At 32.6% G+C, this 17,347-nt stretch overlaps 1 protein-coding gene across 1 annotated transcript; it reads right to left on the minus strand.

The window, feature by feature from the left end:
• Window positions 1–4,251: 4,251 nt before the first annotated feature.
• Window positions 4,252–8,316, minus strand: LOC123712225 (achaete-scute complex protein T4-like). Its single transcript, XM_045665229.1, has 2 exons — window positions 8,289–8,316; window positions 4,252–4,913 (listed from the first exon to the last, which is right to left on the minus strand). The coding sequence occupies exons 1-2, from the start codon at window positions 8,314–8,316 to the stop codon at window positions 4,252–4,254; spliced, it is 690 nt and encodes a 229-aa protein (XP_045521185.1).
• Between the last annotated feature and the right edge of the window lie 9,031 nt (window positions 8,317–17,347).

Raw genomic sequence — 17,347 nt, forward strand, 5'->3', positions numbered from 1 at the left:
GCTGAATAGCAACGTTAAATATCGAGAAACCGACAATTTTAAAGCATAAAAAGCTTTAAAGGAAATAGGAAAAAAATGTTGCAAACTGAGATAAGTGTTAAGTATTCGATGTTGTTCGTGCGGAAATCGTTCTCGAATTGCATCAAAAAGCGCTATCCGATTTTTTTGCGAGAACATTTTGCTTAAAATATTATAACTAGCTTCCGAAATTTGTATCAGATATCAATATTTAATGGCTATCGTAAGACGATACTTTATGAATTTGCGGTCAAGTGAATCTTTTAGTTGTAATCAAAAATTATAATTGGAAGTATTTGTTCATGGCATCTGCTAAAATTCTTAGAAACAAATTTTGACAATTCATTCAACAGATTCGCATAACTAACATATATAAAAAGCAAAATGCTTATATTATTTTCATGTACTTGCTAAATCTAGTATAAAAATACGATTTTAAACATATCTGACTAGATTTAGTTTCTTGAGAGACTACTTGAATTGCTTTAGATAGAAACAATAATAATTTGAACAAAAGAAAATACATTTAAGCGTTTAAAAAAAAAGAACCACGGTCGTGCATAATTATACATGCATTTACAAGTTAGTGAGTCCCTTAAATTAAATTATTAGAATTAAAACTTGTTCTCATAATCCAGAACATTAGATAGTACTTATATTCAAAGCTTTTGTACTATGTTGTAAGATCTCTCCCGCATCTCAGAGCTGCCGGCGAAGGAAGCCGATATCCGACAATTATTTATGTAAGCAGGCCTGCTTCAATAAAGTTGCATCAATTGTTTGCACTAACTAGAACAGGCAACTACAAGCAATATACAGCGAACTGTGCGATTTCTCAAACAAAAGAATTCAACGCGAGCGCCGCAGCTTTATTTTTATTCGTGTCGAACGAAAGATTTATTAGTATCACAGTTAAGTTTATATATAGTATCAATGAAAACTTTATTGAAATATAGTTCAAATCAGTTTTTGTTGAACCGGTTTTATAGAGCATTCTACCGAAATGGCAAGTTAGTAAAGCCTAAATGTAATATAGAACTTGTGAAATTATTAATTAAAAATATGATTTTAAACATTAATTTAAATCGTTCCATTATCGCTTCCATCTAACAAAACACGATTCTCAGTGAAAGTAAGAAATTAATTAAAATTTTACAAATGAATAAACCTATTGAGCGCGTTAAGGCAGTTAATAGAATTAAAATGGGCCAGGTAACAGATAAAAACAATAGAGAAAGCCGAAGAATATTCCACGTGTTCGTGATAATCTTTAGCAAGCATTGCCTTGAATAAAAACTTATAATTTGTATCAGTAATGCCAAAAATCTGATGTTATTTTTATATTTATAACATTAATTTTATAAATGATTAAACCTTAAAATTTGATAGAAAAGGAGACCTATTCAGTTTTTCCATTCTTTAATATACTTACTACACTACAACTACAACAATGGATTAACGTAAAGAAAATCATAAATAATTAATCAGCATTAAATCCAAAAGAACCATATTTAACAACACATACCAAGGAATTTAAATATAACGTACTATTTTTAATAACGCCTGCTATTTATTAATTTAAACAATTATGAATGGTATTGAAACATCGCTATAAAACTTTATCGTTAAATTTTGCAGAAAATCACGAACGGAACAAAGCTCACGTGCGCCACAATGAGGTTACGCCACAAAGCAAATCAAATTCGTTTCATTTTTAGTTTCCGGAATTTGGCAAACTACACGTTTTTATTAACAAACAGGAAGCTGGAAGGAGGAAATAAGTGTTATTTGATTGAAATTCGTAATCTCAAGCGCGCTATAGATGATCACGATTTCAGAAAAATCAAAAGTGTTATTTTTAGATATGGTTTTTTTCTATATACATTTGATAAGCAATGCATATGAGACCTTCTAGAATTGAATTCGTCTTTCATATCTCTTGTAGGGCAGAGGGTAACCACAGTGCTTCGCCATTGCTTCCTTTCTTGAGACACTTTCTTATCTTCAGACCTTCAGCCACACTTCTGTCGTGTGTGTTTAGAGCGGCAATGTTTCCTACTTCCTGAATAATCAAATTTAGTGCATCTAGAATAGAATATATAACGATGATAATAGGGTATGTACGGAATGTTTTAAAAAAAACTGGACCATAAAAACGCAGCACTCTAACTAAATAGCTTAGTTTGTTTATGTCTGTCCAATTGTGTTTGGGCTGTAATGAAACGAGACAAATTTGTCGTTAAAACAGTGCAATGAGTCACAATTATTTATTATGAATAAGGGACATTTAGGACATTAAGGGTCTTTTCGTTACGCAACGTGTTCTGAGGTCGTGACTAAACTATATAACATTACCATACGAAATATTTAAAAAAATCTTAATAATACGCAATATTTAGGTGCTTAATCCTCTGTTGTCACATCACGCTAACTCCTAAAATGTGCTGTCAAAATAATAAAATTCTAGTAGGCCAGATTTATGCCTAGAACTTTCGCTAAGCCGAAAACTTGAATCTAAAGTGGGTGATAGGTTAATTACTTATCAAGTACAAGGTGTCTCATTTATAGTCTAGTAAAAAAGTGCAGCTTTGCCAATATTCATATGCAATATTTGTTACAAAACTTCAAGGTATTTTTATTGATTACAATAATCTAAAATTATCTTAGATTTAAGTATAAGTAAACCGATAATATGCATATATATATATAGTACTTACTATATCCAAACATTTTATCCGAACTAGTTACTAACACTTATATTAACTTAACAGAAATTCCTAGACCCTATAGTTCTAGAAAAAAACGATAAAATAAGTATAACTCAGCACGTTCACAAATTTATACGTAGATACCATATAACGTTACACAAAAGCATTGAGTGAAACCAAAACACTGAAACATCTTTACATTACAAAATATACATTTCATTATTATACTTAAATGTTTTAAATAAAGTTTTATGTTCATTTGCATAAGTTATCTAGTCTTCTGTACCTAACACACACCATCAAATTTTTACGTCTGAGGTACGGTATTCCTAATCATATTTTCCTTCACCATTCGAGCGAGTGATATATGTGCTCACAGAAAACCCATTGTTGCACAGTTAGGTATCGAACTCATGACTTTCTGGCATTAGAATCACACATTGTAGCCCTTCCTATTTAATATGTACGTGATTAAAATATTCCCTCAGCCCCTAATTAAGAGTAGGTACTATTTTTAAACTGCCTTTGTTAAACAGAATAACTATAGATATAACTATATAATAAGTACGTATAGCTGTAACACAGCGTCCAAAAATCAACAATATAGGCATAAGTTTAATAAGACATTTTTTAATCTAACATTGAACAATTTCTTTGTATATTTCTACTATGACGACTCAGCTTACCTAAGATTTAGCGCATTAAATCTTTGCGCTCGTATTTCGTAGTAATCAAGCCCATCGTTATCACTGACCGTTCTCACTCGATGCGAACTTCTTTGTCGCTTATCTGAACCTTTAATTCGCACATGTAAATGCATTTAGCTCCCACCTCTTATCGCAGTCGACACCATTAATCTTGTATAACAATGCATCCGCGGTGTGACCACGTCTTAATCAACCGCCTTGTGATTACGTTTGCATATAAACCGATATTTCGATTGTCGTATAGGACACAGTTTTGTAGATCGAATCGAATTTTAAATTAAACCTCCGTAGATTAAGATTAAAGATCAATAACAGATTTGCTTTCTTTACTTTTAATTAAGATTTCGAATCATTTATTTTGATTGTATATGTAGTCTGTAGTTTAAAGTCATAAATTTAATACTTTATACATTCACTAATAATCATAAACAATGTCTCAACCTGTCCTATGCTGAAACGGAAAGTATTTTTATTAAACAACAGTAGTTAAAGTATAAGATTGTAATGTTATGTAGAAATTATTATATCGAGTACTGATAACTTGTCAAAAGAGACTAGTAGCTCACATTCACACGGCACAGGGAATCTTAGTATGGGGGCTAGTACAGTTTCTTTTTGAACTAAATTTAATGTTTTACCATGTACAATAAAGTTATTATTTTAAATAAAAGTGTGTAAATAAATTTTATAATATTTATTATATTCAGTTTCAACACCATCAATTATATTTACATAAGTTTTATACATTTGTTTACAGAATATATTACTCTTTTATACAATATAAATATGACTAGATAACAATTTATATTAGTTTATCTTCACTTCGTTTGCCACCACATTTCATCTATCACCCCACTGTCGTTCAAAACATATTCATTCTGATATGTCATTGGTGGGGCGTAGTACTCATTATTAATTGAATACGCCGACGAAACACCCGATGAACACTCCGAATTCACTGGTGAAGGGATTGACTCTGAATAGGGCGAGGTTCTTCCAGCGAAACCTTCATCAACATCACTCGCGATGGCAGCGTCCATTGGCGGATTCGTAATCCCGAGTGAGGCATCGCTATCTTCAATTAGGGTTTCAAGGTATCTGATGTATTCCACTACCATACGTAAAGTATCAACTTTGCTGAGCTTCTTGCCGGTGCCACGCCGAGCGCCTCCAGATAGGGCGTTGATAACAGCAGCGGGCAATCTTTTTCTCAATGCATTGAATCCGTCGTTCACTTGTTTCACTCTATTGCGCTCGCGAGCGTTTCTTCTAGCGATAGACACCGCTTGTGGACCGGTGTATGGGTTATTTTTATAGTTATATTTTCTTGGAACTCGATCTTCCATTGCGTGTAGGTCCTCTGAAGGCGCGATCGGAACGTATTTGGGGAAATCGCTCTTATAAGACACGTACGACATATTAGAATTGTTAGTGAGGTAGATAAGGTTATTCGTTTGAAGCAATGTTGTGAATGAAATCCCTTGGTGAGAGCGCAGTTATATAAGGGTGCAATGTTCGAAAAAAATGAATAGATTCCCACCCCTATACCTTTTTTCTTATAAATTTACCTGAGATGGTAACAAAAAATGGTTCGATATGTTCAGAAATGTGCGCGTGCCTATTTATGACAGTGACCAGTACTTGAGATTTCAAAGGAGGAAATGTTGTGTGATTTGAATAATTATTATTGTTAATAACGTAGGAAAGTATTGTATGAAACTTCAGTATACGTTAAATTGAAAAAAATAAGTTTGTGTACAATCAATTGACTGGAACTTATAATTATTACCGTAACTCAAAAATCTGGTTTATATGTATATACGGTTACGTTTACCAAGTTATTATTATCCTTTGTTTCTCTCTCGGTGCAAACCGCTAGAGAATTTCATTTTGTGCCCTTAGTATCTTATCTTACCAAAAAATCGAGTTAGTCCTACACGTATTCCTATAGTAGCGATCTTTCTTCTCTAAATATATATGTATATTGAGTTATTACCTAAATGTCCCATTTGATTAAGGAAAACCTTAATGCTCTCAAAAAAAACAGTACGGTTTGGCTTCGCTCAAATTTAAGAAAATTATAAAAAGATATAAAAACAAATATGTCGAATTACAATCATTCGTCGCTTGATGTTTATCACATAGGTATATCTTCGATACTATCAACTGAGTATTCTGATCGTTTGAGTTATTAAATGGCAGTTTAAAGAATAAGATATTTTTTTTAATAACATGTATATACATTTTCCGCCTCTGCAAGTATATTTCCCAATTGCAATCTATCTCGTGCGTCTTGCCTCCAACTTCAAACACCTATTGTTTCGCGGTCATTGACAATTCCATCCCACCAACGCAGCCTCGGTCTATCGGGTTATAAGTTCAGTAAGGATCTTGGGGTTCTGTCGTCCCTGATTCAGTGCACATGTGCCAACCACTTGAGCCTGTTGCATTTTATGAATCGGACGATATATGCGTCGTCAAAGATATTATAAAAGTTCTTCATTGAAGGTAATTAATACGTTTATCCATTAATTACAATATGTTACATTAGATACGTTGTTTGCTCTCGATGTACAAAGAGCGAACTTGCGTTACCGCACGATTCTCGCGTCATGCTCCACTTGTTTTTTAACGTCATCTCGAAAAAAGTAGGAGACACTGAAATCAGCTGTTAAAGAACAGCTGACTGCACCTGACCAGGACTTTTTTCTATTCCAAAACCGTTTTCTTTTAGTAAAACAAGTGAAACCTTGCACAACACAGCCTTATTTATTACGGTCAACTTAGAATTAGACAAAGTATTTTTATTGTATTTTTACATTGAACAAAAACCATAGCAAATTTTAGTAATATATTTTTGTAAATTTAACCTTATATCTATGGGAATAGGGTTTACATTAAAATACATAGAAATATTTCAGACGCGATGGGCGGCAGAGCCTTCAGTGAATTTGAAGCGGTTACATTAATTTAGAACTGAGAGTATCGCACTTCAATGGTAAGGGCCTACTATTGTCATATGCCTCGTGACAATAGGACTATGGGCCTTGTCATTGAGACAGAAGAATGAATTGTTTAGAAGCCTTCAATCATTCCATTGACGGAGGCGCTAAACTCATTTTAATAGACTTCGTGTCGCCCTCAAGAAGCAATTCATATTTAATTTTGTCCCATTGATTCTCTTCGGTCTACCTGACGTTGAATTTAAAAGCCTTTAATAGTTTTTAAGAGTGCGTGTTCGGAATTGATGTTTAAGATAATTCTTTAGGGAAAATCATACATAGCACACATGATAAATTTACGAATATATAAAGAATAAACATTATGAATTTGGAATTCCTAAAATCAATGAAATACAAAATAATACTAAAGATAAACAAGGTTATGTTTTGAGATCAGTAGATGTTGCTATTTATACATAATAAAATATAAGTATTCTTCCATCCATAATCCTCCATTTATTTCTTATGGGAGACACACACACATATATTTTATCCAATTATGCGCAACTAATGCTGATATCAATCAAAGACTAGACCCATATTTATTTATTTAAAAAAGCTTGGTACATAAAGAACATATCAAATAAGTTAATTAACATTTTTTAAGACTTCAGGTTTCAAACGTGGACAAGCAATCGTTTTGTATTTTTTACTTGTTTGATATCATAGCTATTAGAATATACTAAATCACAGTCCTTAAACATATTGTTGCTTAAAATTCTACGTCAGCTAGTTACGAGTTTCCTATTAGCAACCCTTCACACACATAAAACATTATTCATAAAAAAAAAACAGTTAAAAACTTATCACAAGTATTTATGAATAACGCTTAATCTTCCTTTTAATTCTATGAATGTTCGTAATCTTAAAACATAAATTAATTCTGACTAAATTAAGGCAAAACACAAACGTACACCTGCTACCACATAACTGTCGTTTTGTAATAGCTTTCGCCATCATTAATTTGTTACGTTAAAGTTCGCGTTTAACATCCTAATCCCAATATTCTTAATGTTACGTTGATCAATTGTGCAAATTTTAAATTACTAAGAACTATCAATCCAGAGGTGCTAAAAACCTTTAGAAGGCTAAGTTACGTTAGTACTCTGTAACTACCAATATTTATTAGCGATGTCTTTATATACAATTGCGATACAGTTGTCATAATATTCGTAACACTGATGTCGTAATTTTGGAATGGGCCAAAAACTCAAAATTGATTGATTGCAATCGCTTTATTGGAAGTTACAGAGTACGTAGGTATATTTTTGCATCTGTGTCATTTTTTATTAAAAAGCAAGAGCAGCTTGTGCTACACCTTGTCAATTTGAACCGGTGGTATACCGATTTCAGAATTGATATCGGGACTAACATGGCCTTAGTATTGTAGATTATATATGTATTTAACTATATGGCTAACAAACTATATAAAAAAGTATGATATCCAAATTCAAAGTCTAATTAATAAAATACATAATTATAAATTTTGTGCGTTGATACAGTTTAAAACATAAATGTCAAATATGTTGAAAATAAATGTAAAGAAAAAAATAAAAAAGTATTTTAAATATACTAGAAATTAGTTTAACTACCAGTGACTTTCCAAACGGCTCGATCTATTGGCGTTGCGTAGAGATGTGGGATCTCTCTATTAAATCTTAAAAGGCCGGCAGCGCGCTTGTAAGCCTACTGGCAGTGTGTGTCCACGGGCGGCGGCGTCACTATGATTTAATATCAGATGAGCCTCCTGTCCGTTTGCCTCCTGTAACTTAAAAAAAAACCTACCTCTTGCCAGATAAAATGGTTCATATCTTTATAAAATAATGTCTCCCTAGAGCCGTATAAATTCTCACATGTTCCATATTCAATACCATCCATCATTTTAGCGTCTTCCTGCAAGTGAATTCACAAAATGTAACAAAATTGTGGGAGTGATATGTCAGGACAATGAATGGAATAAAAGCGCCACGGGAGTGCTCACAATAGTATCGTCAAATAACATTTAGCCCACACCTTAGAAAATCGCAAAATAGAGACATCTCAGACGTACAATGGGATATAAAAGACCAACCTATAACCGAACGATAATTACAACCTTTGTAGTGATATTCAAAACCAACACAGAGAATAGGCGTTTTCAGTTTTCAGTATCTAATTACTTGGCTTGGAACTTGGCTTTATTATAGGAACGCCAGAGTGACAAATCTTATATGAATAATTTTAATTTTAATTAATTAATACACTTATAAATTCGTTATCGGGAATAGCTGTTGGGTGGTCAGTACGTCATAATAAATTCTTACCAATCCAGCCTAGTCTGAAATCGATTTATATTAAAACATTTTAACATAAATACAAACTTAAAGATTGTAGTGTAATATAACAGAACAAACACTACTTATCCAGAGCTTAGTGTAGTAGCTTTATATATATTGGATAGTGCGCTAATAAATAAATAAAAACATTGTTAAGCGCCTATATAGTACGTAATCCGCATTGTTAAGCAAACAATTACTAGTAAATTGAAAGTGTAATATGTTTTTTTTAGTAATTTATTAGTAAATTTATTTACACCATAATTGTCATGTATTTTAGAAGAGATAGCCTGTAACATTTACTGTTGAAGATGCATTATATATGGTGTATTTTAATACATAAACAAAGAGATATATTATTTATTAATGAATTTTCGTATTGCCCGACGCACGCAGATCCAATCTGCATATGGGCAGTAAACTCGTAATAAACTCATTCACAGGATTATAGACAAGAAGCGATCGCTTGACAGTTCCATTACTGGATCGATGTGTAGCTAATATTTATACACGACATACGATCCAGCAAATACTTAGCCTGGTGGTCTTTCGAGTACTGGAAATGCCTTTGATCGATAAAGTTGTAGGCTTAATTACTAAACTGGAACTGTAACGAGTTACAAAAGACACCGCGAAAGGATTATGGCTACGTATCTAGCGCTGGCTTTGGAGTTTTTATGAGGGACGATGTTTATAAAGAAATTTTATTGATGTTTTATAGAACACCTTTCTACATAGAAACTAAACTGTTTCTATTAAAGAATTTGACTCAGACACGAGATTATTTGCATATTATTAAACTTTGTATCCTTTACGAAATAGATATTTTTATTTTATAAACATTGTTGTAGGTGATCTATAATTGTTTGACACGGCCGAATGCTGCATTTGATTATTTTGGATTTTTTGTGGTTTTAATTAAACTAGATCAGAATTTAAAATTGTATTAATATTGCGAATTAGACGTTTTTAACTACGACCATATTTTAATGTTAGTTGAACTATTTAGTATTTGACTTTAAATAGTTGTAACCTCCATTTCCTTATTATGATTATCTGAAAGAGTTTGTGTGTTAGCAATAAGGTCACTCGTTGTCTCCTTAATTTCTGTTATGTATTGTATACCAAATATGTCATACAACAAATTATTAATAAAACCTATCTCATTCTTCATACACTAATTATTTATTTATCCTACGATTAACAATTGTGTGCCTTTTTTCGTTATTCAGACCTAGTCAAGAATATGTACTCAGGGCTCACAATTTATTGTCAAAAAGTTGTGTACGGCTGCGTTCCTTATGTTACAGATACTGTATTATTAGAAAATTATTGACTTCACATCACAAAGCAATGACATATACGTATCAAAATCAGTAAAAACTTACTATCTGTTATTTATAAATGTTCTAGGAATTTTAACTATAAATTTAACAAACGTACACACATCTAAGGGTGAAGCGCATGTAACGTATTTGGCACAAGCCATCCATGTATGAGAAAGAATACACACCTTGCCGACATGTGTGCAATCCTTTCGCATCTGCCGATCTTGCACTGATTTTTATTTATGAATAATATGACGAATTATGGCTACGCTTTTATCTACTACCACCTTTCCGGATGTAGATTGACATCCGAAGTTTTTACTTGCAAATTCAAATTGCTGAGTCAACATATTGTAAGAAAATAGTGTCGCTACCTTTTGAAGCCTGGGTAACAGTTTTCTGTTCGTTGCGTGATCATTTGTTTTCTTCTAATAGCAAGTAGGTGATCAGCCTACGCCTGGCACACGCTTTAATTAATATGAGTAGGTACTGTCGTGATATATAATATCTAAAAAGTTACACCTAAAATCATGCAGCTGAACTCCAACTATGAAAAATTTAGTGGCGCTACAACTTTTTAAGCTGTGGGCCTTAGCTTTCTATATATGTTTTTTTTTCTAAGGCATGGCATGTATGTAATAAGCCTTCTGTGACCGTCAATGTTTTGGGTCTAAGGCATGCCGGTTTCCCTATATTTTTCTTCATCAAGCGAGTCTTAACTGTGTACAGAGTGGTCACAGCAAGGGTTTGAATCAACGATGTCATGGATGAGAGTGGCACGCAAGCCAAGCTTTAAAGTGCATAATGGCTGGCTTATTGTAACCTAAGTAAATATTTGAATGCCATTTCGACTACTTTAGTAATGTGATTTAATATGCTTTCAAACCACAATGGCAGCACGCCACCTATCAATCCTCCGCGGGGATGCCTTAATAAAGTTACACGCATGACAGTGCCCACATAATAACACATTGTTGTGCAACATTATGTCTCTATTGAGATGAACCATCGTTCATAGAAGCTATTTTCTTGTCATTAATACATTTTTTGACGACCCAAGTGGTATTAGAAAGTTGTAACAAAATGCTTAATGGTTAATGAAAATTACTGATTAGGCAATAAATTGATTCTAAGTGTTAATTTTGTGCAGTTAACCTGTGTAGCGCTCCCTGCAGTGAGGAGCAAATATGATTCCAATTAAACACGACTATAAAATCGAGTAACAAAATAAGGCACGAAACATGAGAAGTGGTAATTATGTCTTATTTCCTCGTTAAGAGTTTGATTTGTTACGATTTTTAGATACATACGACACGCAAGTTTTGTATTCATATAACATTTATTAAATAACAGTTAGTTTTTAAAAATATACATTGTACTCGTAAAAGCTTTTAGGCTTTCCTGGTTTAATCTTGGATTTAAGTCTGTTTTTGCGCTCACAGTCATTTGATACTAACATAATGATCGCTAAGAAGACATTGCATTAAATACGCTTTGAATGAGTTTTACCTAAAAGCTCACTATCAACTGCGGTCTTGAGTTCAATTACCAGCCAAATTCAGGTTCGGCGCACACGCTCATCACCTTCTGTTCGAAAAATATATTATATAATGAAACATAAAAATCACATCTCAATTTCCAAAAAAGTCTAAGCAAGACAAGCATATGTTAATCGATAAATTTATTAAAAGCTTGCATGGTCATTAAAAAATTATTTACAGGTGTCTCGGTGGTAGGTTCTACACGTTACAACGGAATTAACTACAAAATCATGATATTAATATCTACAAATGTATTGACCGCTATGCGTTATTAATACGAATTTTATGGGCACCAAATAGAATTGTGCTACCTGCAGGGTGGCCAAGCAATTTATAAATGTCGTTAAGAAAACTTACTATAGTGGCACTAATGAAAAATGATAATTAACATGAGAAACGGTAGATGTTACTCAACCTTTTTCAATCTTTCTCCTATTCATTCGGTAATAACATCATAATTATAGAAATGGTACTCAAACGAATTTAACGTTATGAAATTACAATATTTTTAGAATTACTTCGTTTCTTTTTTGATTTTAGAGTATTATTATGTCCGCGTTTGCGAATTATTGGGTTTCGCGACTGTGAATTAGGTATTTTACTCGTATTTCTTTATAATTGTTGGCGTTTAAGGATTGGGTCAGCTGAATAATATAAGTTGAACAATTATGTTACACGGAAGGATAAAGACACAAGGAAGAAGTGTCTATTTGATACCCACTTCAATCCTTGCATTTAAGTAGTTTGTTACATAGAAGAAAGTTCTTAATTTTAAATTGAAACAATACACGTTTTTACAATACTCGTAATTGTTATAAATTATACAGAGCAACTTATTAATTTAACACATGGCTGACATCCAATATAACCTGGAGTCTCAGTTCAGCTCGTACTGGGTTTGATTTACCGTAAAACAATAACTGCTTTGAATATTGTCACTGGCCTATAAAAATAATAAACCTGAAACCAGGCCAAGAAATTTGACCGTCTCTTACGGCCAAGCTTTAAGAACTTCATAGGGTTTAAAAACCAAAATATTAGTATCGTAATAACGATAACTTTTTCGTTACCTAATTCCTTCATAATATTTGTTTCTTTGATATGCCTTCTATTAATACAGGAATATTTTATGTATTTGAACAAGTATTAGGGATTCAACGGGAAACTTTATCGCTAACAAGCGATCTCTTCCATGCAACCCTAGAAAGGAAAAAGAACTAAAAAACAAATATGATGGGTGAAGTGCAAGAACATCAATACCAAATCCACAAAAATAAAATTAACACTGAAAATGTACGGCATATATACATTAAGTCGTAGGTTTTTCCTGCAGAGAGCATGAAGATCCGTTAAATTTTAATTATTGTTTCACCTATGATTTGAGCTCTCAATCTTGCAAGTCGTCAATTGTCTACCGACGCCAAACACACACAAAATAGAGAAAAGAAACTTCTCCCGAGTTAATCATAAATAATGCGTAGCTTATAATTGATCTAAAATCTTTGAAAACTTCTCAGTAATTTATTACACACAGGAACAATAATTTACGTCAAGCAATTAAACAAACAAAATTACTCGGTAAGTGTTGAGTTGCAATCAGTGCCGAAGTTTTCACACCAATACGTGTTAACGATATTATAATTAGCACCTACGCCTCGTGTTGATTTAGACAATTTACGAAGCCTTTAAAAACGAATGGTAATTACTCAAACTGAATAAAGACTTTAAGTTAACAATGTTATTGTCCGTTTCGAAATGCAATTACTGTAGAGCTGCAATTTTTTTTTAAATGACCAAAACTGATTTTTTTAAATAAATTAGTACATGATCGCTTGTAAACGTTACTTATTATACGATTGAAGGTAAGATTTAGAGATATTTTCTGCTAACTTCATTCATGTATAAGTTCTAACATTGCATGTTTAAAAAATAGTATAACAAATGAAACTCGAACATAGAAATTATAAACATGCCAGGAAAAAATGCATGAAGTAAGAAACAACAAAAATTTAAAGTAACACGAAATAAAAACTAATAAACGAAGATGTGCTCATCAATCGACGGATCTTCTTGATTTTCCAACGTCGCACTTATAATATACTAGACCCGCCATGTTTTTTATGACGAAGGTTTCTTTATCGTACGAGCTTTGTTAATTGCACATAACATAGAAAAACTTTAGAGCAGTCAATACTCGTATGAAAGCAAATATACTTGCAATTTTATAATCGCAAAATCGAAAGCGCGGTAGTAACCACTTAAAAATAAAATCATGATTATTGCAGTGTTAGAGGTGTTCCTCGAAGATTGATTCAACAAAAGTCATTCATAAAATGTCAAAGCAACTTCACGCGTTCAATATTCATGTTCATGTAATGTGATTCTGATGAGCAAGAAATGCTAAGGGCACATAAGAAGACATGACACTCCATCTGTAACAAACTTTGGGCCATCAAACAATGGCTCGGGCCAACCCGGGTTTTTGCTCTCCATTGAAGATATGTCGGTCAGGTAATGTAGGTATTTTAATGAAACGGTTAATGAAACATATTGATTGGAATGTTATTGTATACATCAAAAATTTAAAAAACATACATGAGACGTTTTTAAATTTGGAATTTATAATAAATATGCCGACAAATCTGTTTGATAAATAATTTTTACAGCGTCTACAGGACATATCAATTTAAACAACATCGTTAAGATTTTCTAGATAAGTATAGAACACACGCTATAGTATTCCATCGCATAATCTATAAATAGTAAAATAATATATCTCTCTCTTTTTAATCGGCAGCTCTTCTCTGAGCTTCGTGGTCAGTAAGGAAGCATCTGGAGTGGATAATCTGTTTCCACCGGTTTCTGTCCAGCGCCTTTCTTTTGACAGTGTAGTTTTGAGGCGATGAATCTTTCACTTGATCAGTCCATCAGTTTGGTGAGCGGCCATGTGACCTATTGCCGTCTGTGGTACCAACCACGATCCAATTTTTCCAAGTTCTCATCGCCTCTGCGATATATAGATAAAAGAATATATAAGTGTATTAAATTTTTTTACCAGACTGACTTTCGGACTTTGTACTATTGGTATTTAAAGTTCCTTACTTCACAATACATAACATATAAAACGTTTAAAGCATTCAGACGATCAGCCTTTTTTTGTCTATCCAATATAGTTTTTAACAATCTATCGCCAGTTCGCCATAAACTTACTAACACAAAGCTGGTTTTTCTTTAAGAGAAATGATATAAATTGAATAACAATTTCACTGATATTACTTCAATATATTTCATTACAATATACGTCAACAATCATAACTCAATTATCCCCAAGCAAGTAAAAAATCACTTTTACTAGCGATGTAATTAGTTTCAGTAGAGTTCGTGTTTACATCTCATAACAAGCAAGAAGCTATTAACCTAAAGTATAGCAGGTACATTATTTACGCTTATACCTCGCGGCTGTTTGGATAGTAAATGATGTATCCATTTCAGTTCGGATCATCTCTCAGATATCAGATACGAAATTAGTGCTTTTAAAACAAACAGCATTTGCATATCTGGATCAGCGCTGTTTCTTGATTTTAAAGATGTGATGCAATCTATTAGTTTTGATACTAGACGACAAAGAGTGTAATAAAGATTTTGTTAAAATCATATAATTTATAATATGTGTAAGAATAAATAGTAGGTAAAGGGTTGTAAGATCACTTTGTTAATATCACTACATTTAATTATTTTTAAAGTTATCCTTCTTTTGGCGCGTAAGGAAAAAATATGATACTAAAATTTTACGATGCGCGCACACCGTCACAAAAAACTAGACACCCTGAAGTAAGCATAGTCAATATTTTAAAATGATAAAATTGCAATTTTTTTAATTATGTAAAAATATATATGTTTAAGTGTAAATAAAATTTATTTAAGTTTATTTTTATTTAACGCATTCGTTATAATAAAATTTTCAATGTATTAAATACCTTCTACAAACTAAGGCGAAAGATAAAAAAATCTAAGCTTTTTTATCTTTTTTTATCTCGTTACGCCAAAGAAGTATAACTTCTAACGCGTCAACACCCAATAATTGTTTAGTAATATTACATGGTACGCGTGGCCGAAAAATGGCCGTGGTTGATACGGAGCCGGGAATCATCATAGATTGGTAATCAATCATAATTCTGAATTTAATTTTATCTCACTCTAAGTGTAATTTTTAGATAAGCTATAAGTATTTTAAATTACATAAAAATGTATTTGTAAAATGTGTTTCAAAAGCCTAAACACGGATTAAGATAGAACGGTCGCACAACACTGTTATTGTTTGCCAAAACAAGTAAGCTGGCAGGATAAATAATAGCTTAATTCTACGTTTCTCAGCTGAGGTGGCTGCTTTCTCAGCTTAATACACAAGGTAAGGTGGTTTTAAATGCGTGGTAATAACCACTTGTAATACAATAGCTTTTCACGTTCGATATTCAAAATGGTTGAATATGCAATTTGAATTTCAATCAAAATGAACGAACAAAGTTCTATCGCTTTGAAAATATTAAGATATTGAATGAATCTATTGAAAAGTTTTGCAAAACAAAAGAATAAATAAATAAATGTATCAAAAAACATTTTTGTCTATGTCTTGACAACATTAAAATTCAAATTAATACCTAAGTCTTCTCTGATCCTAAATATAGTATCTTGCCTTTAGGTAACCAGGCACGATATATATGCACAAGTTTTGGAAATTGTATTAGCTTAATAAGTGTGTCTAAATAATATAATATTTAAAAATCCTAATCCATAATCATTATATAAACGTTAATTATCTACTGAAAAACATAACAACAAATTCTTGTAATGGTATACGTGTGTGTGTCATTATTTAATCGAATGACAAAACATTATCTATGTTATGTTGTGCAATTTATAATTAGCCCTTGACTCTTTAGGCATTTAAGTTTTGTTGATTTATTATCTGTAGGTATGTAGGTTGATTCGTGTAACGCTCTGCAGTAACACTTTATAGTGTAGTGAAGACAGGGCCACCCATATAGCACCCCACGCGGTGGCCTCCTGGCCACTGTGACGGATTCCCGACACGCCCCTCATTTGTTATACAAATTTTATACTAACCTCCGAGCTAAAGACCGCGCAAACTGAATGTTTCACAGAAACAATCGGTATTTCTCCGTTTTTTAGAGTTAAGATGAGCGATAAAGGCTGATAATCAGTTTACGTATTCATCCCATCCTATACGTCTAAATATAATATATAAATATAGGTCTACATATTTTAAATTATAAATGCGCTTTCCTTTAGACAGATTTGCTGCTGTGAACTTCATACAGTACTTCGAGAGGTTTCTCTAGTTTCCAATCGTTTTTAACCTTTAAAGTAATAATTGCTAAGTATTTTTGGGTAATTAGATGAAATATTATAAGAATCTATGGAGACTTTTATATGTATTATTCATTGGCCATACGCTTACGGCACATGACGCACGTCTTTATGTTTGTGCGAAAAGCTTGGGGATTCTTGGGGATATATCTTTAATCCAACAAATCTTTGTCTTTGGTTGGATCACATGGATACTAAGCACACTGTTGAAATATTGAATCCAGCAAATAATTAGGAGTCAAGTGAGGAATTTCCATTTAATTTACTATCACCCGAGGACAATATGCAATTGTTTGGCGGCGACCAAGATTAAGACGCGAATGGATTGTACACTCCCTCA

This window comes from Pieris brassicae, chromosome 7 (genome assembly GCF_905147105.1).
Source record: "Pieris brassicae chromosome 7, ilPieBrab1.1, whole genome shotgun sequence".
Taxonomy (NCBI): domain Eukaryota; kingdom Metazoa; phylum Arthropoda; class Insecta; order Lepidoptera; family Pieridae; genus Pieris; species Pieris brassicae.